This window comes from Psammomys obesus, unplaced genomic scaffold, assembly GCF_907164565.1.
Source record: "Psammomys obesus unplaced genomic scaffold, mPsaObe1.curated_primary_1811, whole genome shotgun sequence".
In the NCBI taxonomy this organism is placed as follows: Eukaryota; Metazoa; Chordata; class Mammalia; order Rodentia; family Muridae; genus Psammomys; species Psammomys obesus.
In genome coordinates this window covers 1,430,298-1,455,870 of record NW_026596225.1, presented here as the reverse complement: position 1 = coordinate 1,455,870, position 25,573 = coordinate 1,430,298, and the positions used below count along the sequence as shown (strand labels likewise).

Here is a 25,573-nt window from a genome sequence, read left to right as displayed (position 1 = left end):
CCCTGCACAAAGTGCTAATTTTGAAAATACCTAAATTAAATGCTGGTTGTATCTAAATACATACACATTTACTCTTAGTATTACAGGTGCCTTAAACCGTTTTCTTACTTTTAAAGAATATCAAGTCTTTTTCTACACAAAGATAATTTTCCAAATTCTGTTTTAGTGCTAAATATCACCTGCAGGTTGAATGGCCATCCTGTTCCACCCCATAGCAATATCTGATATTTATCCATTGCCGTCAATTATAATCCCATCAAGCATGCTCTCTGAGTATTTTGTAGGATTCTGTCTTCTCCCTCAAAAACTGCAAACTTAATCACAAAACTATTCTCTTCTCCAACTTCAAGTATTTATTTAAACTTTCATCCCATATGATTCTGCAAAACTGTAGAGAAAAGAAGTCCTTGTACACACAGATAAACACTGAAGAAGCCAGGAAAGCTAAACACGGCGCTTGTCTTTCCAGAAGGAGAAGATACTTGGCTGTTCTCCTGGAATGGGGGAAATGTAGTTTATAATCTGGTAATTCATGATAGCGATGAGAATAAGTAAGCGATCAAATACCTTCTATAAAGTGAAGCTGTTTGTGAGTTGAACTGTGTGATTCTCAGAGTAAATGTAGAAAGCTGCTTTGCTCAAAGCGTTACTTGCCCATGTACATTAACTGTGAGTGTGCCATGAGACAGCGTCAAGACTGAAAGTCAGCTCTGCTCCTAAGAGGAAACCACCAGACAGCCACGGAGGTCACTTCCTCCTTCTCCCTTCCACATGGAAGAAGCAAGCAGATGTCATAAACACTACAGAACACTTGTGAGTTTAAAGTTTAAGGGAAGATCTTGAGATTTCAAAACATTAACTGTTTATTGTCAGGGAAATATTATTAATCAGGGAATAAAATGAAAGTGTGAAAAGGAATTTCATTCACTTCATTTTATTGGCGAAAGGAATTTTTTGAATATTTTTACTTTAATTTTTATTAATTACACTTTATTCACTTTGTATCCCCCCATAAACCCCTCCCTCCCAATCCCACCTTCCCTCCCCCTTCTCCCCGCATGCCCCTCTCCAAGTCCACTGATAGGGGAGTTCCTCCTCTCTTTCCTTCTGATCCTAGTCTATCAGATCTCATCAGGAGTGGCTGCATTGAAAAGGAATATTTTATAATAAAATTAACAAGGGTGAAATTTCAGTTAGAAATAAAGTTCTCTCTTGCCTAATTATATGAACAAGGGCTTAAATACCCTTTTCTATTAAAATAGTGATTTTCAAAAATCTTAAAATACTGTTTTGTTTGTTTTATTTGTTAGTGATACAGAGATTGAATCCAGAGCCTACTACACTATTCTGTCTACCCAAATTCTTTCTTTATATTATTTTTACTCTGTCTGAATGTTTTTCTTTCTCCCTGATGAATAAGGCTGAGCCCTCTTCTTCACCCACCAAGCTTGCTTCTCTTTCCTTGGTGAAGGCTAAGAAACTTTTTTCAAGGGGGGTTCTTCTTCCCTAGACTGGGTTAACAGAAACTCTTGTGTCTCTGCCTTTTTCTTTTTAATGCTTTATATTTTAGCACATTTTCTAATTTCAAGTAGCATTGTTTTACCTTTTCAAGACAGAGTTTTATTGTACAGCCCAGGCTAGCCTCCAGCTTGGGGCCTTTTGCTTCTGGATGCCAAGAGTACAGGTATGTGTCCAGCACACCTGTATTTTTTTTAATCATTATTTTTTTCCTGTGAATTAAAACTCCAGAACAACAAATAAACTCTTCCTTTTTTTCTTTTATGGCTTGAATGGTCAGCACAAAGTTTGTGATTAAGTCTGGATTGCACTGGGCATCTTCTGTGAGGACGTGGTAAAGACACAAATCAGGAAAACCATGACCAGTAAGAAAGAGAGGTAGTGGGAGGCTTAGAAGGTAGGATCTAAATTTTTTATTTCCCCCTAATTTTCAAATGGGAAAGTGTTAGTGCTTTTCTGTGAATATATGAGGCAAATGAGCAATTTTGAGTTTTTGTTGTTGTTGTTTAACTTAATCTGATAAGTGTTTTAGACTTCCTGGGACTTCCTGGGAAATCTCAGCCAGGCCTATCATTTCAACTTGTAAACTCTTTATAGTGTACTAGAGCCAAAACCAGATGACCTGAGTCCAGAGGTGTTCCCAACACTATTTTGCCCCTTTCTTTATCTATTCTGAACTTTTTAAACAAGGAGACTAGACTACTGAACTTGTCCTGCCCTCTCAACTTTAGCATTCCTTTTTTACTAAATTCAAGAGAAGCCTGGCAGAACTGTATAAACCTTCCACTAGAAAAAAGTAGGAGGAATGTTTTCCCCAAATGTAGTTGTTTCTAAATAATAATATTTTGTGAATTCTTGAATCCACTGACAGCCTGACATAGAATGCTGGGTAGTGTTGGCATAATGCTATTGTGCACTGTGTATAGTTAGCTTGTAATATTCAAATGCTGATTTCTCTGTTCCATTATCTCATTTCAATTCAGACATGGCTCAGTTGTATTTATTCTAAGAATCTTGTGTTTCTAGTTTGTATAAACATTGCTCCTCTGAGCCAAAGCCGAGGTAATTGCAGTAATGAATGTTGTGAAAGAAAACCAAGCCCCTGGAGAGCCTCAGAAGGTGGAGGAGGCCAGCTCTCCTGCTGTGCACCAGCCCACTGACTGCATCAGCTGGTGTCCTGTGGGGAAACTTTGAGGCTTCTTCTGGTGGCCAGGATGAATTGTGTCTTGGTAGGTGACAGGCCAGAGCTGAGCAGCTGGGTCATGTGGTTCAGAGATGGCAAGTTCTCAGTGGTCTGTGCCTAGAAACTCATGCCACTGATCTCCTTCTGCAGCGTGATCCAACAGGCTACCTACAATATGTACCACAAAGCTATCTTTAAGTCCTCCAGGCGGCCAGTAGCCATGCAGGGAACTCTTTCCAGCTTGCCATGACAGTGACGGAAGTGACACTGGCAAGGCTGTGGAGGTATAGAACAAGCAGATGATTAAATGGGCCGTCGGAAGGGGGAAGGGTCCAGTCCTCTGGTCCTAAGGGCCTAGCGTCACAAGAAGAAGAGAAGAATCCATACAAGGAAGTTTATACAGACCTGTGGGTTGATCCTGAGGCAGCTGCTTATTGGCCCACCCCCACCATCCAAGAAACCCAGAAAAGCAAAACAGAGAAGCCCAAAGAGATCACTGATGAACACACAAGAGAGCAGCTAGTGTATGAGGTGAGGCAGAAGGGCCGGAACATGGAGGGCATTTGTATCTAACGTGGAAGCCTCAGCGTCACCCTAGAGCATCCAGTCTTCTTTGGTGGGATGTGCCAGAACTGTGAGAACTGCTGCTTCCACTGTGAGTACCAGTGTGATGATGACGGGCACTCGTCCTGTTGCGCTGTGGGGCTGTGAAGTGCTCATGGGTGGAACAATCGCTCCCTGTGCTGTTGTCTCGAGTGTGCGGATTGTTTGCTGGGGTCCGGTACAGGCTTAGACTTTTTTTTTTTAATTTTTTTTTCTTATCAGTTACATTTTATTAACTCTGTATCCCAGCCGTGTCCCGATCCCTCATTCCCTCCCAGTCCCTCCTTGCCTCCCTCATCTCCACCGTGCCCCTTGCAAGTCCACTGATAGGGGGAACCTCCTCCCCATTCATCCGATCCTGTTTTATCAGGTATCTTCAGGACTGGCTGCAAAGCTCTCCTCTGTGGCCTAACAGAACTGCTCCTCCTTTGGGGGGTGGGAGGCCAAAGAGCCAGTCATTGAGTTCCTGTTAGAAATAATCCTTGTTCCCCTCACTATGGGAAGCCAATTGGTTACTGAGTTACCACAGGCTACATCTGAGCAGAGGTTCTAGGTTACATTCATACATGGTCCTTGGTTGCATGTCAGTCTCAAAAAAGACCCTGTGCCCAGATATGTTTGGTCCTTGTGGAGCTCCTATCCTTTCCTCATCATACTAACTCCCCTTCTTTCTTATGATTCCCTGTACTCTGCCAAAGGTTTGGTCATGAGTCTTTGCTTTGAAAACACTGCTAGTTAGAGTTTTTCAAATGCGCTCAGTAGACTCCTGTCAATGTTTAATGTGCATCCCCTCTGTCTTTCAAAACGAGGATTGATAATCATACCCCATGTCCGCTCTCTTGATTATCTTTTTTAGGTGTATAGATTTCATTATGTTTATCATATCAAAACAAAACGCCTGCCTACAGATTGGGAAAGAATCTTCACTAACCCTTTATCTGACAGAGGACTAATATCGAGTATATACAAAGAACTAAAGAAGCTGAAAAGCAGCAAACCAAGTAATCCACTTAAAAAATGGGGAACAGAGCTAAACAGAGAATTCTCTGTAGAGGAATATCGAATGGCAGAGAAACACTTAAAGAAATGCTCATCCTCATTAGCCATCAGGGAAATGCAAATCAAAACGACCCTGAGATTTCACCTTACACCCATCAGAATGGCCAAGATGAAAAACTCAAGGGACAACACATGCTGGAGAGGTTGTGGAGAAAGGGGAACCCTCCTCCACTGCTGGTGGGAATGTAAACTTATACAACCACTCTGGAAATCTATCTGGCGCTTTCTAAGACAATTAGGAATAGTGCTTCCTCAAGACACAGCTATACCACTGCTAGGTATATACCCAAAGTTTGCTCAAGTACACAAAAGAGATATTTGCTCAACCATGTTTATAGCTGCTTTATTTGTAATAGCCAGAACCTGGAAACAACCCAGATGTCCATCAACGGAGGAATGGGTACAGAAATTGTGGTATTTTTACACAATGGAATACTACTCAACAATCAAAAAGGAGGAAATCATGAAATTTGCAGGCAAATGGTGGGACCTAGAAAAGATCATCCTGAGTGAAATATCCCAGAAGGAGAAAGACAAACTATATACTCACTTATATAGACCTATAAGATATGATAAACACAGGCTTAGACTTTTTAACACAGCTACTTTATTTAGGGTTCTTAAATGCTTCTATCTCCCTTCCAACCCCCCAACACTGGGTAGGAGAGAAAGATTAGTGCAGATAGGGGGCAGAGTTCTCTTTGCTGCTTCCTGCTGGGATGGGCCATAGGATTCAGAGGGCGATACCAATATTCGTCATCAGGAAATCCAGAAGTCCAAGTAACTAGCAACTCAGCAAATAGCAAATGCAGAAAGAGGACAAACTAGCAGCAAGGAATCCTCCCCCAAGCAGCCATACGTTCTTCCTTTGGGCTATCCCTATTTATACCCCTCAAAGTCCTCAGAATTCAACCAATTTCAGCTGGCAGAGACCACACTCAGCATGAGATACTTAACAGGTGTGGACAAACTAAAATCTCCAAATTGGAATTATAGCAAAAACATGTTTACATATCGTAAACCAAAATGTCTATGACCGCCAGGAGCTGCCCAAGCAGCCATTAAGGAAGACCCCTGGAACAGCAGGGCACAAGGTCACCTATGGGCTGCAGCAGATATGAGAAGGCTGGTCTTCTCGACTCCAGATGCTCTTTACCAACATCCACAACCAGGAAGTTTTACCCACCTGTTCCAGCTGAGACCAGGAAGCCCATCCAGGTGCTGTTTCTCATTGATGGAATTGCTACAGGGCCCCTGCTGCCGAAAGCACTGGGCGTCCAGGTGGACAGCTACATCACCTCCGAGGTGGATGAGGCCTCCATCATCGTGGCATGGTGCTGTGTCAGGGAACTCCACAGTGACACACAGAAGCATCTCCAGGAGTGGGGCCCATTCTATCTGGCGATTGGAGGCAGTCCTCGTAATGAGCTCTCCATCGTCAACCCTGTCCACAAGGGTCCACTTTACGAGGGTACAGGCCTCCTCTTCTTTGAGGTAGACCAACTCCTGCATGATGTGAGGCCCAAGGAGGGGGATGATCCTCCCTTCTTCTGGCTCATTGGGAATGTGGTGGCCATGGGCATTAGTGACAAGCGGGACATTTCACGATTTCTTGAGTCTAACCCAATGATGATTGATGCCAAAAAGCGTCTGCTGCACACAAGGCCTGTTACTTCTGGGGTAACCTTCCTGATGTAAACATTGGCGTCCACTATGAATGATAAACTGGAGCTGCAGGAGTCTGGAACACAGCAGAATAGCCAAGTTCAGCTAAGTGAGGACCATTACCACCAGGTCAAACTCCGTAAAGCAGGGCAAAGACCAGCATTTCTCCCTCTTCATGAATGAGAAAGAGGACACCCTCTGGTGCCCTGGGATGGAAAGGGTGTTTGGCTTCTCTGTCCACTACACAGATGTCTCCAACATGAGGCACTTGGCAAGGCAGAAACTGCTGGGCCAATCATGGAGTGGGCCAGTCATCTACCACCTCTTCATTCCACTGAAGTAATATTTGGTTTGTGTATAAGATACATGGGGACAAACTGAAGTAGTGATGAAAACAAAATTAAACAAACAAAAAACAAAACACAATACAACACCAAGAATGAGAGAACAGAGAAAAGTGTCAGCACCCAGAAGAAAAAAAGGAATTTAAAACAAACCACAGAGGAGGAAATGCTGGAGGGCTTGGCCTTGCAGAAGTTCGGACTCCATCTCCTGAGTTTTCAATGTTAATCTTCAGTCCTATTTGAACAGAAAAATAGGCCCCCTTCCCTTCTTACCCTCCTGTTCTAGGAGATGAACCTTTTGTTTTCTACTCTTTTCAGAGGGGTTTTCTGTTTGTTTGAGGTTTTGTTTCTTGCTGTGACTGAAACAAGAGAGTTATTGCAGCAAAGTCAGTAACAACAAAAAGCAGAGATCGCTTGAAGAGGAAAGGGAAAGAGGGAAAGTTCTATAAAAGTTTTTATATTGTTTTTTTTTCTATATATCTCTTTGGTTGTCTCTAGCCTGATCAGATAGGAGCACACACAGGAATAGAACAGAGACACTCAGAAGCACAGACCCTCTCCCAGCCCCTGAGCAGTCTCCTCAGCACCAGCCCTGGTCATGCAAAACAGACCACAACTGGCAGCAGGGCCCTGAGAACATCACCCCAGACACATTTCTGTAGCATCTCAGGGTCTGCCACATAGGCACACACCTGAAGAAAACCAGTTTCCAGAAGCCATTTTTACTCTTGCTTACAGTATATATATATACAACTACTAAACAACCTGACTTCACGGTGGTGCTTTTAGAACAGTGAGATGTGTAAAAACATCAGCTTCTGCCTAGCCTTCTGTGCAGAGGATTTCAGCCTAGGAGGGGGTGAGGGGGTGGTTTGAGGGCTCACAATGGGGGGGGGGACAGGGTTATCATTTTTCCTCCTGGTTCTTAACAGACAAAAAGAGGAACCATATTTCCCCAACCCATGCCCAGCTCCTCCCTGCTATACAGGGGCTCAGCTGAGGTGGTCAGAATCTGGGGAAGCTGAGTGTGGAATTTATCCCGCCTCAAGTGCAATAGCCTTTAAATTTAAACTAAAATGAGTTCCTCGATAAAATGGCAGGAAAAAAACTTTGTCCCTGTTTCTGAATTTGCCAGCCACATTGAAGGCTTCTTGTGGGATCAGAAATAATCCAGAGTGATGGAAATTGACCTGCCATTAACCTACCTGGAACAAATAAAAAACATACAAAATGTAAAAAAAGAAAGAAAAATTGTTCCTCATTCATTCCCTGTCTTGCCAATAAAATACTGACGAGCCAATACTAAGTAATAGAGAGAATAGGTAGGACATCTGATTACAGTGAGGGGAGGAGAAAGAGAGAATTGGAAGACTGAGCCACAAGGAGAGGCCCAGGAAGCATCAGGAGAAAAGAACTGGAGATAGGAAAGGATAAAAAATCCAAGCATTATGAGGATTTGGGGCTGAGAAAAAGTCTGACTAGCTTGGAGGTTTAAGATGGATTAAAAATTTCTCAGTATTGTGTCAAGGCTAATTAAATAACTCATAGTCTCATTGTGTCACTATTTGGGTAACTAGCTGTCTAAAGATAAAGCACTGCCATAATAATTTTATGCATTTATATTCATATTAATAATCCTTTTACAGGGTAGTTGCTATCCTGACCTCAGCTGTAAATCTTGAAGTTAATGTAGTTTTAAATAAACCTTGAAGACAGACGTTATTTTTATAAATTTTTCTTTTCTTTTTTCCTTTCTGGGGGTCACTTTTTTTCACTTTATTTACCTCCTCCCTCCTCTCCTCCCAGTTCCCCCTTCCCCTCTCCTTTCCTTCCAGAAGAGGGGAGCTCCCCTCCCCCTGTATCAGCCCTCCCCAGCACATCAAGTCACATCAGGACTGAGCATGTCCTCATCCCTGAGGCCAGGCCAGGCAGCACTGACATGGGGAAGTGATCCAAAAGCAGGCAATAGAGTCTGTGTTAGAAACGGTTCTCCCTCTCTGCTCGCCAGGCACCACATGTGAAGATCAAGCTGCCCATGGGCCACATATGTGCAGGGAGCCTAGGTCCAGACCATGCCTGCTCCTTAGCTGATGTCTCAGTCTCTGAAAGCCCCCATGGGACTGGTTTAGTTATCTCTGTTGGTCTTCTTGTGAGGTTCATGTTCCCTCCAGGTCCTTTCATCTTCTCCCCAACATTTCTACAGGGACTCTGGAGCTTATTTCATCTTCTCAGCACCTCATAGAACCTTCTCCAAAACTGGCCACATACTCAGACACAGAGCAAGCCTCAAAAAATGCAAGAAAATTGAAATAACACCTTGTATTCTATCAGACCACCATGGATTAAAGTTATACTTCAGCAACAACAGAAACAATAGAATGCCTACAAACTCATGGCAATTGAACAACTCCCTACTTAATAATCGTTGGGTCACTGAAATAAAAGACTTTCTAGAATTCAATGAAAATGAAGGCACAACATACCCAAACCTATGGGACACAATGAAAGCAGTGCTAAGAAGAAACTTTTTCTTAAAATAGAAATCTACCATGTTTTATCAAAGCTTTGGTTTGGTTAAACTATCCCTAGGTTTGTTTGTGCTATTTTGGGGGTGTTTGCAGGACCAGGTTTTCGTACCCTTGGTGTTCTAGATGACTCTTCAAAGGAGCAGAAGGCTTTCCTTGGAGCATCTAGTACTATCAGGTAATCCTATAGCAGCATCTCCCATTCCAGATCTTGCTAAATTTCCAGTGTGGGACAATCGCCCCTGTTGATAGGTCTTAATAAGAAGGAATCTTATTTGCCTGGCTATGTTGACTGACCAGGTGTGAGTGTTACCACTCGCTTAGCCCATTCATACACGGTTAAAATCTGCCAAAATGGACCCAACACCACACTGATATTTTAATAAATCCTTTCATTTGCTTTCCTGGTAGATGTTCTTGGTATATCTTCAGTGAGGTAATCAGTGCCTTCCATATGTAGGACACAATTCCCGGGAGGCCTCAGCACAAGTCCTCAAAAGACAAGCAAAGGAAAGTAGAGTGTGAATGGTCAGCTTCCAAGTTCTTAGTGCTGTCATCATAGAACTTCCCAAAATTTCCCAGACTAAATAATTCTATGAACCATTTTCTGTTATAAGACAAAGACAGGTCTGTGAAGTGTGTGGTATGTGGTCCCTCTCTCTCACTCTTTCTCTTTCTCTCTCCTGTGTATGTGTGTCTGTGTGGTGTAGTGGAGTGGCAGTTAGTTATACTGCTGGTCACATTCTAGTGCTTTAGCCTTCTAAGGCTTTGTTTATAAATGGCAATTCTTTCCTCTTGTTTTGTCATCATCATTCTTGGGTGAAAATAATTTATTTTCTGAAAAACTTTTAAACAGCAGCAGTCTTTCTTTCTTTCTTTCTTTCTTTCTTTCTTTCTTTCTTTCTTTCTTTCTTTCTTTCTTTCTTTCCTTCTTTCCTTCCTTCCTTCCTTCCTTCCTTCCTTCCTTCCTTCTTTCTTTCTTTCTTTCTTTCTTTCCTTCTCTTTTTCTTCTCTCTTGACTTTTTGGGACAGGGTTTTTCTGTGTAGTCCTGGCTGTCCTGGAACTTGCTCGACAGACCAGGCTACCTCTAACTCCCACATGCGAGGCTTAAAGGCATATACCACCGCCGCCTGTCAGCAGTTCTTTCGAAAGGAAGTCAAGGTATAACTACATAGTCTTTGCTGAATTTGTGGCAGGTGAAGTGGCTTTCCCAACAGATATTATGCAATGAAGCTCTGAAATAGGTTAATACTAGATTCACTCCTTCCCTTCTCCATGAAAAACAATCACAGTGTGATGGTTGGCCCAAACTTATCTCAGTCTATAAGGACTAGGTGTCACTTGAATAACTGTGCATTAGGCAAGGTAACAGTAAAAAATAGCCTTTTAGAAAATAATCAAGAGAGAGGAAAGAGGGTAAGAAAGGGAAGGAGCAAAAGGAGGAAGAGGGACTGAATATGTTGCTGTTTAAAAAGTATGTTCTACATTTATTTTGTCTGGAGGGAAATATGCCACTCATAATCCCCCCTTTTAATACACATAGAACACCTCTCATTAGAAGTAGGCTTATATTTTATAGTTTGCTTTCTTAATAATGAGTTCATTTCTGAATCCAGCTAATGTGGAGTTCAGAGGCAGAATTACTACTCCAGTCTAATAAAAACCTTGGGCATGGAATAGAGAACTATTTTCATAACAGTGGATATTGAACACTGGAAAGTGATAAGGCTTTAGGACTCGAGGACGAAGGAGATGGGAATTGTGCTTTTCCCAGCTTCCTGATGCAAGCAATCCTCAGGCTCTGTTCCAGACAGGGGTAAAACCAGGAACATATTCTTAGTATTAAAATCGTGTAACCGAGCATTGGGGGAGACCAAGCATGCTGGATGAGATGTTCAAAATACTGGAGTCAAGAACTGCACAAAGACCACCAGAGATCACCCCAGTGTCTTCCACCAGTATTCGACAAAGTAGTAACTAGTACATGTGAAGAAACAAACTTATCCCTGAGGGGATGGAGAGAAGAACCAGAAGGATGGGGAAATGATACCTGGTTTTTTAATTTAGATTGTTAAAGAATTCTATACCTAAGTACTCCTTTATATTATTTTTACTCCTTCTTTCCCCCTCCAGCTCTACCCATGTCTCCTTACTTCCCCTCAAATTCATAGACTCCTCTAAAAGTATTATGGTTTTACACACACACACACACACACACACACACACACACACACACACACACACGATGCTTTCTGCATACTCTACCAACATTCTCAAGGCAAAGTTTTGACATTTCTCTGAGCCTGAACTAGAAAAGGCTTTGCCATGCCAATGGGTCTGAGGCATTGGGGTCCTTAATATGGCTGTGCTGATATCAACAAAACACATTTATTCAGGACTTCATCCACTGTCAATGCCAAGTAGCCTTCAAAAGGTCATAAATCCCATGTATAGGGGAGAGCCTTTAGAATGTTATTGCTGTAGTCACGGGATAAGTAGGCCTTCATCAAACACTATCACATGCATTTCTACAACTTCTAAAGGCAAGACTACAAAGGAGCAGCATCTAAGCCACTTATTTGGGTTCCAGAACAAAGCTCAAGAATATTTGTGAGAATCCAGCACACAACAAGGTCACTTCGTAATGTCTGCCACCTAATAAAATGCATCTAGGCATGGAGAAAGCTGAATGATGACTCACGATGAGAACAATCCATCCATCAAAAGACAGATATGGAGCCAAAGTGAATGTTTGCAGACTAGAGCAGTCAAAGCTGTTTAAAGTCCATTTATGTTTAGGTTTCAAGTTGTCATCTAAAAACAAATATCCCAAACTTAACTTTTAAAGAAAAAAATAAAATATCTTTCATTAAAAGCACATCAGATTGAGGAATGATTAGACTTTGCAAAAGGAAAGAAAATCAAATTTGAAGACATAGCAGTAGAAATCCAAAATAAACAAAGAGAATGTCTTCATAAATGAGCAGGTCATCAGAGATCTTTGAAAAAACTTCAGACATCTAAAGATATGTGAGAACCTCAAAAATGCAAAAGATGTTATTTTTGAAAAACTTTTAAATTTTATGGAAATTATATACTGGCTGGTATATTATAGGGTGCAGTAAACCCAAAACATAAAATCAACCAAGAAAATCATGCAAAAGCAAATCATCACTGAATTATTTAAAGTCATCTAAGGAAAAATACCTGAAAGCTGCTAGAAGAAAACATGATAATTTTCATGTTCAGAACGATTAAGTACAATAGCTACTTTGCTTTGAGAAACAATCTAAGAAGCCGGCAAAGACTGCTCAGCTGGAAAAGGTGTTTGCTGCCGACCCTGAGGATCAGCGTTTGATCCCTGGACCCACACAGTAGAATAAGTGAACTGGTTCCAGAAAATTGTCCTCCGGTGGCTATGTGCATGTATTCCCCCCCAAAAAAATGTTAAATGTGGTAAAAAGAAATTGAAGAAATAATGCAAGAGAGGATCTAGGGAGAAGCACCCTTAACCTGCAGAAAAGGGGAGGAATTTTAACCTAAAATTCTTCCTTCCCCTCCCTCCTTTCTTTCTTTTTTTCCTTTCTTCTTTCTCTTCTTCCTCCCTTACTATTTTGTTCAATGTTAGAGATGGAAGTCTGGCCCGTGTTTGCTACGTAGTCACCACTGAGCTGCAGCCCCAGCCCTCAACCTAGAACTCTACAGCCAGTGAAAATACCCTTCTGTTGTAAAGGCAAACTATTGGCCTTTTTCAACGTATTAAGTCTGAACAAATACATTATCCGGGTCTTGAGGCATAAAAATGGCAAATATATCCTCTGGAAAGAAAGAAGGAAAATGGTACCAAGTGTTAGTCTGGACCTACAAAACAGAATTTCTCTTAAATGGTAACTGTGGAGATTCTTTGTAAAGCTGGACAGAACTTTCAACTATTGATGTTATCTTCCTGTATCCTGAGTTGAACCACGAGGATGCTCCTAATTGCGCTAAAACACGGAAGAGAAGCACAAAACAAGGAATTGGTTGCTAGTGGAAGAGCTACCTCCATAATCCAGAGCACTCACTTGAGAAGTGATGTAGACGGACAAACGAAAGGGAAGGACCATGGACCACGGACCACTCGACCGAGGTCCCTTCCATACGTAGCTGATGGGGTTGTCCCTGACTCTTTCCTTTTAGAGCACCACTCCCCCTCCCCGGCAGGGCTGCATGCCAGGCCAGAGGGAAGAATATGTACTAAGTACTGCTGAGACTTGATGTGTTGGTGTGAGTTGATGAGGGAATGACTCCCCTTTTCTGAGGACTAGGGGAAGGGGAAGAGGGGGAAGGAGGAAAAGTGGGAATGGGAGGAGTGGAGGAAAGGGCTACGATCAGGGTGTAATGTGAATAAATAAGTAATTAATAAAAAATTTAAAGAGAATTTTTATTACATTTTATTTGTTTATTTATTAATTTATTAATTATTTATTTGGGAGGCTACTATGATGTGTGTCGAAGTTCGAGAAAAATTTTCAGGGGTTAAGTTAGTTCTCTGTTACTCTGAGAAAAAATTAATCCAAATCATTCCACCAGAAACAGTCTTTTCCTCTGTATCTTTCTGGAACATGTACAGGCCTGGGCCCCTTCCTGGCTGGTTTATCCCATTTATCTATTTCTTTCTTGAACAACACCCACCTACTCATCAATTAGATATACTTATATGAAACTTCATATCTGGTGGGACAAATATTCTTAAGTCTTTTATTTTCTTCTATAGTATCTTGATATGCCCTATCACATTGGATTTTCAAATAACGTTAAGCCAGGAGTTTGGTTTGTTTTGTGGGTTGGCTGGGGTTGTTGTTAGTTTTTTGTCGGTGATAATGATGGTGGTAATGGTGATTTTTGTTTTAATTTTTTAAAAACGTATGTGGCATTATGGGAACTACAATTGGGGCAGATTTGTTTCAGTCTGTTAATACATGCAGAAATATTCAGGTCCATAAGGACATTCTATTCTCTCTTTCTTCTTCTGCCCCCATCGTTCTCTTTTATTTTGTCTCCTAGCTTCATTTGTTTGGTTCTATACCATCTTGATAAAATTTTATTGCTCTCATATTTCACTGTGTAGCATTTTATCTTGAAAGCTTATTCAAGTCTTGAGCAACATTAATCTTTATCAGATACAGTGGCTAATGTACTCATCATTTCAATCAAATCTTTGGCTCAGTCAAGGATTAGATTATTTATTGGCAATGCCATATTTAAGACTTAGGCAATTTATTCTATACTCATGACTTACTTATTGAGAGTCTCCTTTGCTTATTCTATATGTTCCTGAGTATTCAGTGGTAGAGAAAATAGGTGCAAGCCTGGTTATTATGGTAAAATTCAATATTTAAAACAAGTAGACATTAATATTTAATTTACAAATATAATTAATGCCATAAGGTGGAACAGTAGGCCTTTATGTGGAAATAACTTGATGGAGGATGCACATTATATATTTTTTCACTTTTAGATATTATATACAAATGGAATAGGGCTCACCCTGAAACAAACATATTTATGCAACAACTTAACTGTAAATCCTGACCTAGAGAGATGGCTCAGCAGTTAAGAGAGAATATTGCTCTGGAAACACAGGACCAGAGTTCAATTCCCTTGACTCATATCAGACAGTACAAACTAACTCCAACTCCAGTGACTCAGCATACTTTCTGGGTACTTCCATTCATGTTAACACACTCCTCTACACAGACACACACAAACACGCACACACACATAGTTCAAAGTAAAAGAAATCTTTTTTAAAAGACTATATCTTGTTCTTATCATTAATCTGTGATTTTATTTATTCTAAAATACTCGTGTTCATTAAACACCGAAACAAACCAGATACTATATTCAAAACGCTGACCTAGACTCAGTTTCAGCTTTTGAGATTGTTCTATGCCAGGCTTAGAGAGATAACTCAGCACATAAGACTACCATTCCTGCAGAGGACCGGTTCGATTCCAAGCTCCCTCGCTAACTACTGCCCTTAACTCCAGCACGAAGAATCTGGCCCTCCCTTCTGGCATCTGAGAGTAATAGGCATACATGTGGCCCACGTGCAGGCAAAACAGCCATGTACATAAAAATTTTCAAAAAGAAAACTTAAGAAAATTATATTTTGAATAAAAACAATTGTTTATTCTCCATTTTTTTCCCTTTTTCAGATGCGAATAGGCATTCACTCGGGTTCCGTGCTGGCTGGCGTGGTTGGTGTGAGAATGCCACGGTATTGTCTGTTTGGAAATAATGTCACTCTGGCAAGCAAATTTGAATCGGGAAGTCATCCTCGGCGCATCAATGTCAGCCCAACCACTTACCAGTAAGCGATCTCTGATTCCTCTCTCTTGCCATTTGCATTGACTTGATATTATATTCTGTCATTTGTGAGTCCCTGTCCCTTTTCTTGATTCTATCACTGTTCAAAAGCTCAGTTCTGCTCAGTCTGAGACATAGTAATTGTAACATAAACTTTTATTTGCACCCTGAGAAAGTCTGAGTTGTCTGAAAGAAAAGTAAGTTTGTCATTTTCCGGACTTTGTCTTTTTTGGGGACAATTGTTTAAAACACAGAGGTGTAAATGTTAAGGGTCTTCATTCTGCATTACATTGTAAAGCCAAATGTTTTCAAAATGTTTCTCATTGTTTGTAAAAGTGTAAGAAATAAGAAAATATTGTTCATTTGTTTTCATTGTTGATTTAGGAGTATAATTAAGAATGCCAGAATTAAATATAATAAAATCTGAACCCTATCTTTAAGTTATTTTTGACAGTGTTAAAAATGGTTTCTCCTAAAACCATCCTTATTTTGTGCATAATAAATGTCCTCTTCCATAGTAGACATTAACTCCCATGCAGGCAAAGACTGCTTTAGGTTTGGATTATTATTATATACTAAGAATTTTGATTAAGTTGTCAACATACTTAATAAAGCACTCCACCAACATTCATTGAATGAATGGAAAAATGTTTAATAGGATGTACCGCTTCTAGAATAAGTGCCAAAGACCAGTTTGAAAATCTCTCACATTGTCTGAGACTTTGTCATTGGTACATAAGCTTTTATTTATTTATTTATCCATTTATTTATTTATTTATTTATTTATTTATTTATCTATTTATTTATATTATTTATTTATATTAGTGCCATCTTTTTGATAACAAAAATCCTTTGGAAAACTCTTAAGTAGAAACGAGTGACAACTGCATTTTTGGTTGATATGATTATAAAAAAATCAGAACATTCAAAAATAAAAATAGAAATTGGTTATAACAATAAGTAAGATAACATTTGTTGTCTTTTCATACCATCTCCTTTTTTTCTTATGTACTTATTCATTCATTTATTTGTTTACTTACTTATTTTTTACAATTTACTCACTTTGTATCCCAGCTGTAGCTCCCTCTCTCATCCCCTCCCAACCCACCCTCCCTCAGTCTTCTCCATGCATGCCCCTCCCCGAGTCTCCCCTTCCATCTGACCCTAGTCTATCAAGTCTTATCAGGAGTGGCTGCACTGTCTTCCTCTGTGGCCTGGTAAGGCTGCTTCCCCTTCAGGGGGAGGTGATCAAAGATCAGACCAATCAGTTCGTGTCAGAGACAGTCCCTGTTCCCATTACTATGGAGCCCACTTGGAGACTGAGCTGCCATCGGCTACATCCGAGCATGGGTTCTAGGTTATCTCCATGCATGGTCCTTGGTTGGAGTATCAGCCTCAGAAAGACCCCTGTACCCTGTTTTTTGGTTCTGTTGCTCTCCTTGTGGAACTCCTGCCCCTACAGGTCTTTCATCATACCATATATTAATACTAGAAATATAGTCTTTTAGAGGAAAGACACATGCTTCCAGATTCCCAGAAATGGATGAGAAAGGAAATTAAAATTGTATAAGTCAAAAGGGAGTGGGGATTGAAGACATATTTTTAAAGCTCTAGCTATACTCAGTTACAATGTTTAACTTCATATTATTGTTTTGAAGATATATCTCTTACTCATCAAAGGAGTCCAAGAGATTTAACATTGGCGTTTCATGACAGGGCACCTGCCTGTCTTTTTTTGCTTAACACATATTTCTAATTTGGGATATTTCTAAAATTGATTTTCATTTAAATTTCTCCATTTTCCATCATAATTCTGGGCATCTGACATTACTTAACACGGTAGATTTGATGTTATAAATGTATTTAACAGAAAACAATAATTTCACAATAAAAATAAATCAACAAAATATCTAGACTGTAAGGTAAGGGAAATTTACTGAAATTCAACTGTTCTATTCATATACATGCTCATAATTCTTTATATCTATATCCTCTCAGAAACTGCACTTACAATAATAGTAGCACATTAGAAATAGACTGTACAGGGAGAGCTTATGTACCATAACCACAGCTGACTTTGTGCTCAGGTGATGCAGAAATGGAAGCTCTGCCGACCACAGTCATCTGAGCATTTGGTACTGATTCTGAGTTTTCATAATTCTTTTCACATCTCATTTATCAGAGTCCTTAATACTGAGTGTAAGGAACTGAATGCCTTCAGCCACTCTAGCCATTTGAGATTGTTCTCTTGTCCTCTTCCAATCCAGGCCCCTCAAGGTCATCTGTGTTTATAGACAGACGTACTGTGCTTTGTTAATTGTTCCTAAAAGATATGTTCTTTGTCCCCAAATTATGTAATCTCTAATAATACCACATAAAATATTTTTTTATGTTTTGGCTATCTTCAGGATAAACATTCCTCTTTCTCCCTTTCTGAACTTTTTTATTCTTATAACAAATATTTGTTGATGACCTACCATATTCTAAACATTGTAGTGGATGCTGAGTTTCTGATGTCAAGGAATTCAAGAGATTGTAGTCTAGATGTTAGATATATCAAAATAAATAATGGATTGCAACAGACTAGCATGGATGTCAGGAGACCGTGAATTAGAGAATGAGATCAAAAGAAAGAATGAGCATAAAATGAGGATAGAAAAATAAACTTCTTAGATCAGCACAAGCAGGTAAACTTGTTAAAGGATTTCTGTTTCATCCTAAGAATGACAAAAACCCTTAAGAGTTCATAGGTAGTGGAGAGATGTAATCTACTTCGTGCTTTAAAAATATCGTCAAGGCTGTAAAAGGGGGAGTGATAGTTGGGGTTGCACTGTCTGTGGGGAGATAATACAGTGATGGAAACACAGGCATCTTACCCCAATGTCACATATGGGATGCTCAGCAGATCACTGACATTTTGTGCCTTAGTGATCACTGTTTTATCTCCATACTTATTGTTTGTGCCTTGTACTTACTCCTGCTTTTTTCTACCCTAATGTCTGCAATACCATAGTCTGCAGAGTGTAGCAAAATTCAATTTTTATATATTAACTCTCTACAGATGCATCTTCTTCAAACAGTAACATTTTATTTTATGTAGTTTATTATATATATGGTATTCTAATGTAGTGTTATCTTTGTAAATCTGCTTTTGACACTACACAGGTGACTTAAATGCCCACAGATACATACTTTGCTTCTTTTGAGAACCCCCAAAATGAAATATCAAGGCTGACCTTACAGTAACTTTCTTTACAAGGAAAGAAAGTTTTTTTCTTCAGAAAACAGGAATCTGTGAAATAAAAGTGAATATTAATTTCATGAGAGATAACATTTCTAGTTTCTATCATATAGAATGTGCAATATATCCTGATTATCTGAAATCCTGAGAAGCTTCTACAGTATCTCTTTTTAGTAAAATTTTATGATTCTCATAGCCTATAACAGTGAGATTAACTTGATATGAGAATAAATTAAAATAATTTAGTTGTCACCCCAAATATATCTGAGAAATTCAAACAATTTATTAAAAGTAAACAGTTTTAAAAATTATTTTTATTTTCAACAACTAACAAAGGTGAACAGTTGAATTCATTAAAATTTACAGGAGATAAACCAGTAGTTAATGTAAAATTTAATCTATTCTATTTATATATGTTTATTTTTAATTTTTTTTCATTATTATTATTTTTTTACAATTTATTCATGTTGTATCCTGGCTGTTACCCCCTCCCTCATCTCCTTCCGGTCCCATTCTCTCCCTCTTGTCCCCTATGCTAGGACCTCCTCCCCTACTATCAACCTTAACCTATCAGGTCTCATCAGGATTGTCTGGATCCTCTGTCTCTGTGGCCTAGTTAGGCCACCTCGCCATGGCCAGTTGATCAAAGAACAGACCACTGAGCACTAAGTCCATGTCCTTACTAGGGAACCCACATGGAGACTGACCTACCATGGGCTACATCTGAGCAGAGGTTCTAGGTCCTCTCCACCCATGGTCCTTGGTTGATTCATCAGCCTCTGAAGAACCCATGTGCCCATATTTTTTGGCTCTGGTCTCCTTGTGGATCTCCTGTCCCCGCCAGGCCTTTCTATCTCCCTTTTCTTCCATGAGATTCCCTGTACTCTGCCTAAAGTTTTGCTATGAGTCTCAGCATCTGCTTAGATACCCTGTTGGGTATCAGAGTCTTTTTTTTTAATATTTTCATTTTATTAATTACACTTTATTCACTTTGTATCCCCCCCCATAACCCTCTCCCTTCTCTCCTCCCAATCCTACCCTCCCTCCCTCTTCTCCATGCATGCCCCTCCCCAGTCCACTGATAGGGGAGGTCTTCTTCTCCTTTCTGATCCTAGTCTATCAGGTCTCATCAGGAGTGGCTGCATTGTCTTCCTATGTGGCCTGGTAAGGCTGCTCCCCAACTCAGGGGGAGGTGATTAAAGAGCAGTTCATGTCAGAGACAGTCTGTGTTCCCATTACTATGGAACCCACTTGGACACTGAACTGCCACGGGATATATCTGTGCAGGGGTTCTAGGTTATCTCCATGCATGGTCCTTTGCTGGAGTATCAGTCTCAGTAAAGACTCATGACCCCAGATTTTTTGGTTCTGTTGCTCTCCTTGTGGAGCTACTGTCCTCTCCAGGTCTTACTATTTCCCATTTCTTTCATAAGATTCCCTGCACTCTGCCCAAAGGTTGGCCATAAGTCTCAGCATCTTCCTTGATACCCTGCAGAGTAGAGCCTTTCAGAGGCCCTCTGTGGCAGGTTCCTGTCCTGTTCCCTGTTTTCTTCTTCTTCTGATGTCCATCCTCTTTGCCTTTCGGGATGGGGATTGAGCATTTTAGCCAGAGTCCTCCTTCTTGATTAGTTTCTTTAGGTATACAGATTTTAGTAGGTTTATCCTATATTATATGTCTAATATCCATCTATGAGTGAGTATATACCCTGTGTGTCTTTCTGTTTCTGGGATACCTCACACAGGATGATCTTTTCCAGTTCCCACCATTTATCTGCAAATTTCATGATTCCCTTGTTTTTTATTGCTGAGTAATATTCCATTGTGTAGACGTACTACACTTTCTGTATCCATTCCTCATTTGAGGGGCATCTGGATTGTTTCCAGCTTCTGGCTATTACAAATAAAGCTGCTACAAACATGGTTGAGCAAATGTCCTTTTTAAAAGATATAAGAAATATATCTTTTAAACCTAAAAGATAATATCTATGATTGCAGCACTGGTTTAGTATTATGTTTGTGTCAGTTATTTTTAAAATAAAAATGAATTAAATTTGAAAACATTCGTCCCTTTAATTGTGACAAACTTTGAAATAAGTTTGGTGTATTTCAAAATCCAATTTTTATAATTAGCTTTCTACAGATACATATTATTCAAGCAATGAAATTTTTACCTAAGTCATATTTTACTGTAGTATTAGCTCTATAAATTTGGCTTCTTTCAAGCAAAATTTTATATTTTTAGAATATATCCAGAATAAAGCATATGCTCCTAACACATTATTAAGTGCCCATATAACATATGAAATATGATATTTACATTATAAAAAATTTATTTCTCCTTTAATGAGCACAACTTTTTTACTTTTTAATTCTTAGAACTTGTGATCCTTATCGTACTGTTTTCCTAACCATTTAAAAAGTTAAACTGCTTTATGATTTATATTATACAGTAACTGCCTTTGATAAAGGTTCCTTTCCTGATGACTATCAGATTTTTAATTATTGAAGAAATAGTAAATAAACTGACGCTTGAACTAGAATGTTAATTTGCATTATTGCTTTTTTTGACATTGGTGAGTCATCTTGTGCATGAATGCCCAGGGTCATCTCCTCTGTACCTATAGCATCTTTTTGCTAGTTTTATATACTGACAACAAAATTTATTGAGTCTTGTCCTCATTTGCTGACTTCATTTTTATCCAATAAATGTTATATTTGCACTAACTTTTGTTCCTCATCATTCTTATTTACAGACAATACATATATTACAAACAATTGTCTGGATAGTTATCTGCAAAACCCAAATAGTTGCTTATATTAATGATGGTTTTAGTAACTCTTCAATTATCATAGTTAACTGATTATCCTCAACATAGTTAATTCTTTTCTCTGTGCAAACTAAAAATGTAGAAACTTTTTAATTATTTAAATGTAAAATTTTCCTTAATTTTTAAACATCCCTGTTTACAACTGATCAACATCTAGGCTTCTTAGAGTCCTTGCATTGCCTCCTGTGTGAAGAACACTTGTTTTTTTGTTAAAACCAAGCCTCCTCCCCAATTCTGTTTCACCCATAGCACTTTAAGATGGATCAGAGAAGCTGCTGCTTAAGACTACTAGCTCAGAGCTAAATGCCTCAGATAGTATCTTGGCTCTAAAACTTGATGTCTCTGTAAAACTTTAAATGAGCAAAAACTTGGGGGCCTAAGTTTTCTCAGTTTTAAAATGAGTACCTATTCATTGGGATTTAGCACGGTTTTCATAAACGGTGCTCCAGTTACGTGGCAAATATCCACATATTATCGCATGCTTTTTTTTTTTTCATTAGGAAGAATACCATTTTACTCCTTCATCAAATTCTTATATGTTTTCAAATGTTTAACTGTATTGGATAATGTGTACATTGACTTCTTCAGGAAATTTTTAGGGGGGAGAAATGAATTTGATAATTTGGCCATTTAGCCATGACCCAGAACAGATCTAGCAATCAATTTATTCCTATAGTTATCATTTGATTTTGTTTTTGTGTTAGTAAAAGCATCTTACTAATAATGGGCATGTTCAAGAACCCTCCTGTTTTGGCCTTCTCAGCTTAGGGGTCAAAACTGTGTGCTGCACTATTTTATACAGACTCCTCCTCCTCCTCCTCCTCCTCCTCCTTCCTCTTCTTCCATTTCTCGCCTCCTCGTCTTTCTTTTTCTTCTTTTTTTTTTTCCTTTTTCATACACATGCTGGGATCCAAAATTGGTTCCTTATACTTGAATGACAAACACTACCTACTAAGCCATTTTCTTAATTCCAATAAAATTGGAATGTATACATGTTTTCATTCAAAAAGCCAAATAGAAAAAAAGTTAATTGTTATATGAACAATTCAAAAGAAATATGCCTTAGAAATTTAGGACAGAACATCAGTACACAAGCATGACTAAGGTTGAATAGTTAGTAGGGAGCTTTCCAGTGAGTCTTGGCTGGTATATTTTAGAGTTTTCTGAAGCATTTTCTGTCTGTATTCACAAGTTCATTTTCCTGGGACTTCTTTTATATAACCTCATCATCATTTTTAATATGTCCAACAACTACAAGTAGATTAAAGAAAACAATGACAAAATAAAAGATATGAAGATGACATTACTGTCTTGTTCATTGATTAACCTGGATAACTCACAAACTCAAATGAGTTTGTATAAAGTGAGAATATAGCCACTCCAAGGTAAGACTGAGTGGATTTTTTGTTGTAAATATGAAGGAGAGTATATCCAGAGACATCTGGGATGTCCGGAGCAGGGAGAGAAGGCAATAGCCTAAACATGACCAGCAGACTGAACCAGGCCATGCGTGGAGAGAGAGTGTGCGGGGCTGTGAGAGAGGAAGACCAAGAGAGAGGGACGAGAGAAAGAGAAGAGACAGGGGCAAGAAAGAGTAGGCCAAGAGAAAGGAGATAAGCCAAACTAAGGGAGAAAGACAGCGAGAGGAAGCCAAGAGAGGGGACCAAGAGAGAGCCAAGGTAGCACATGGCCAAAATGACTGTTTTACAGGAGTGAGAAGCTGGTGAGAAGCTGGGGGAAAGGATATGAAGCATGGTGAGAAAAGCTAAGAGCCACAGGTAGTGGGCGGGCATGCGGCTAGGTGTGCTACAGGTACCAGTTAGCCATTTGTCCTAAGCTTCTTTGGGACCTGACAGATTTTATCTTCTGTTTTCTCCTCATCACAATGATGTGTAGCTCTTTTTTTATACAAAATTCTGGAACAGAAAAGAAGAGCAATCAGTGGACAGTTGAATCTTACTAGGTTATTAACTGTTTAATTATATATAAAATAATTTATTAGTTTGGATGACTATTCTACACGTACAAAGGGAAACTGAGTAAAAAAATTAGGAGAATCTTCTATACAATCTTACCAACACCTCTACAAGTCTAAAATTCACAATTAAAATGTATACTTAAAAGTTATATTTTCCATATCTAGAGAGATTGAACTTTGATTTTTGTATTGGGTAGCATAGAAAAAATGTATTTCATAACATTAGAAATATACAGAATGTTTTAACTCAGAAACATAAAAGCATAAAATGATGCTTCTCAGGAAATGGGAGGGACCACTTGAACAGAAGTTTCTACGTTGTTCCAGACCGGACTGTGCGACAGGTTCCACACTAGGGTTGAGGCTGGAAATCTGTATCTGTTTCTTTATGCATAGAAATGTCTTATAAATGGTTTTCTCTTTTAAAGTTTTTACTTTAAGGCTTAACATGAAATAGTCTTTGTATCATTTCATATTTCTCTTTTCTCTCATTTCTGCAAACCAGCTCTTAAAATAAGCAACAAAATTTTATATAATACTATATAGGATTATTTATAGTATAGTATAGTATATTAATCTTCCCAAAAGTACAGGTATGATTCATACTGAACAAATGTGTGGTTTACTATTTAATGGTAATACTTTGGTATTTAATGTCAAAAAATGAAATAACTCTAAATTGAACTTTTTCTCTTGATGGCTGTGAGGGGTCATCGTTATGGAATGCTTTGTGCACTATCAAAGCCCATTTGCTTTAACTTGGTACTTCTGTTTAAACTTGGAGACTGGTGCGTTGTCGCCCATGCTAAGGGGAGGCATTCTAAGGTCAGTGCTTATAAAGGACAAAGTTACTTTTGTTAGAGACCTTGAGAGCTTGTTACGTCTTCAGACATAAGGCCGACATGTTTGATCCTATTACTTATGTAGCACCTTTTAATTTAGTGAGTGTGCAAGCTCTCGAAGTTCTACTGATGTTAGGACTACAAATAAACGCTGAAATAAGTTAGCGTGAGAGATCTCTCTTTTTTAATTGAGCATAATGAGTGGCTTCATAAGCACAATTAATTGACTTGTTACTTTCTCGTATGTGTGGGCGCTAGAAGCACAAGATGTAATTTTCAGGACTTATGACATCTGCCCATATCACATTCTAGTCTTTTTAGTGTACCATCTTTCTTATGTCTGGGAAACACGACATTAGAAGAATTTGTAGAGGACTTTTTAAAAAAATAGTAAATAAAAAGAGGTAAATTAAGCTCTTTATATGAACTATGACCTTTGGGTTTGTTTGTTTTTTATTTGTTTTGGTTTTGTTTCTTTGTTTTAGTTTTACCTCCATGTATTTTCTCAGCATAATTTATCTTCTTTGTTTTCATGGTTATGTTTATTCTTTTCTTTCTTTTTTTTTCTTTTTTTTTTTTTTTTTTTTTTTTTTTTTTTTTTTTTTTTTTTTTTTTGTCTAGGCTTTAGCTTGGGTTGGTTTGGGAATGTAGAAGATAAGTGAATTCTTTAAATCAGTTCTCACCCAGAAATTGAAAAATATCAAAAAGAAGAAAAAAAAGGGGGTATTTTAAAAACTAAAAGTTTGTATTTTCTTCATTTCATTCATTCCCTTGTCCTTTTTATAGACAGCCTAATATACTGATAAAATTGTTTAAAACAGATATTTTGACTATAGGAATCAAAAGTATGACAGTCATTTCATTTATAAAGCTAATTAGCTATCTTCTCCAATTTTTCAGTTTTCATATCTTTTTAAAGTTCTGTTCGTATGTAAAACTTTTTTCTTTTCTTTTCTTTTCTTTTCTTTTCTTTTCTTCTCTCTCTCTCATAATTTATTCACTTTGTATCCAGGATGTAGCACCCCCCTTGTCTCCTCCCAGTTCCACCCACCCTCCCTTTTCTCCCCCTATGCCCCTCCCCTAGTCCACTGATAGGGGAGGACCTCCTCCCCTTCTATCTGACCCTAGTCTATCAGATCTCATTAGGGCTGGCTGCATCATCTTCTGTGGCCTGACAAGGCTGCACCCCCTCCCCCAGGGAGAGGTGATCAAAGAGCTGGCCACTGACTTCATGTCAGAGACAGCCCCTGATCCCTTTACCCACTTGGAAACTGAGAAGCCTATTGGCTTCATCTGAGCAGGGGTTCCAGGTCCTCTCCATGCGTGGTCCTTGGTTAGACCCTGCAAGCCCCCCTGGGCCCGGGATTTTTGGTTCTGTTGGTCTGTTTGTGAAGTGTCTGTCCCTTCCAGGTCTGTCTATCTCCCTTTCTTCTAT

General features: G+C 39.0%; 1 protein-coding gene and 1 pseudogene across 1 annotated transcript in view; both read left to right on the top strand.

Moving 5' to 3' along the window:
• Gucy1a2 (guanylate cyclase 1 soluble subunit alpha 2) overlaps window positions 1-25,573 on the top strand; it is a 245,085-nt gene that overhangs the window by 195,976 nt on the left and 23,536 nt on the right. The window contains exon 7 of the mRNA XM_055595813.1: window positions 15,099-15,253. Within this exon, the coding sequence (XP_055451788.1) occupies window positions 15,099-15,253 (155 nt within the window). The remainder of the gene's footprint in view (window positions 1-15,098; window positions 15,254-25,573) is intronic.
• Window positions 2,578-6,371, top strand: LOC129668021 (DNA (cytosine-5)-methyltransferase 3A-like; annotated as a pseudogene).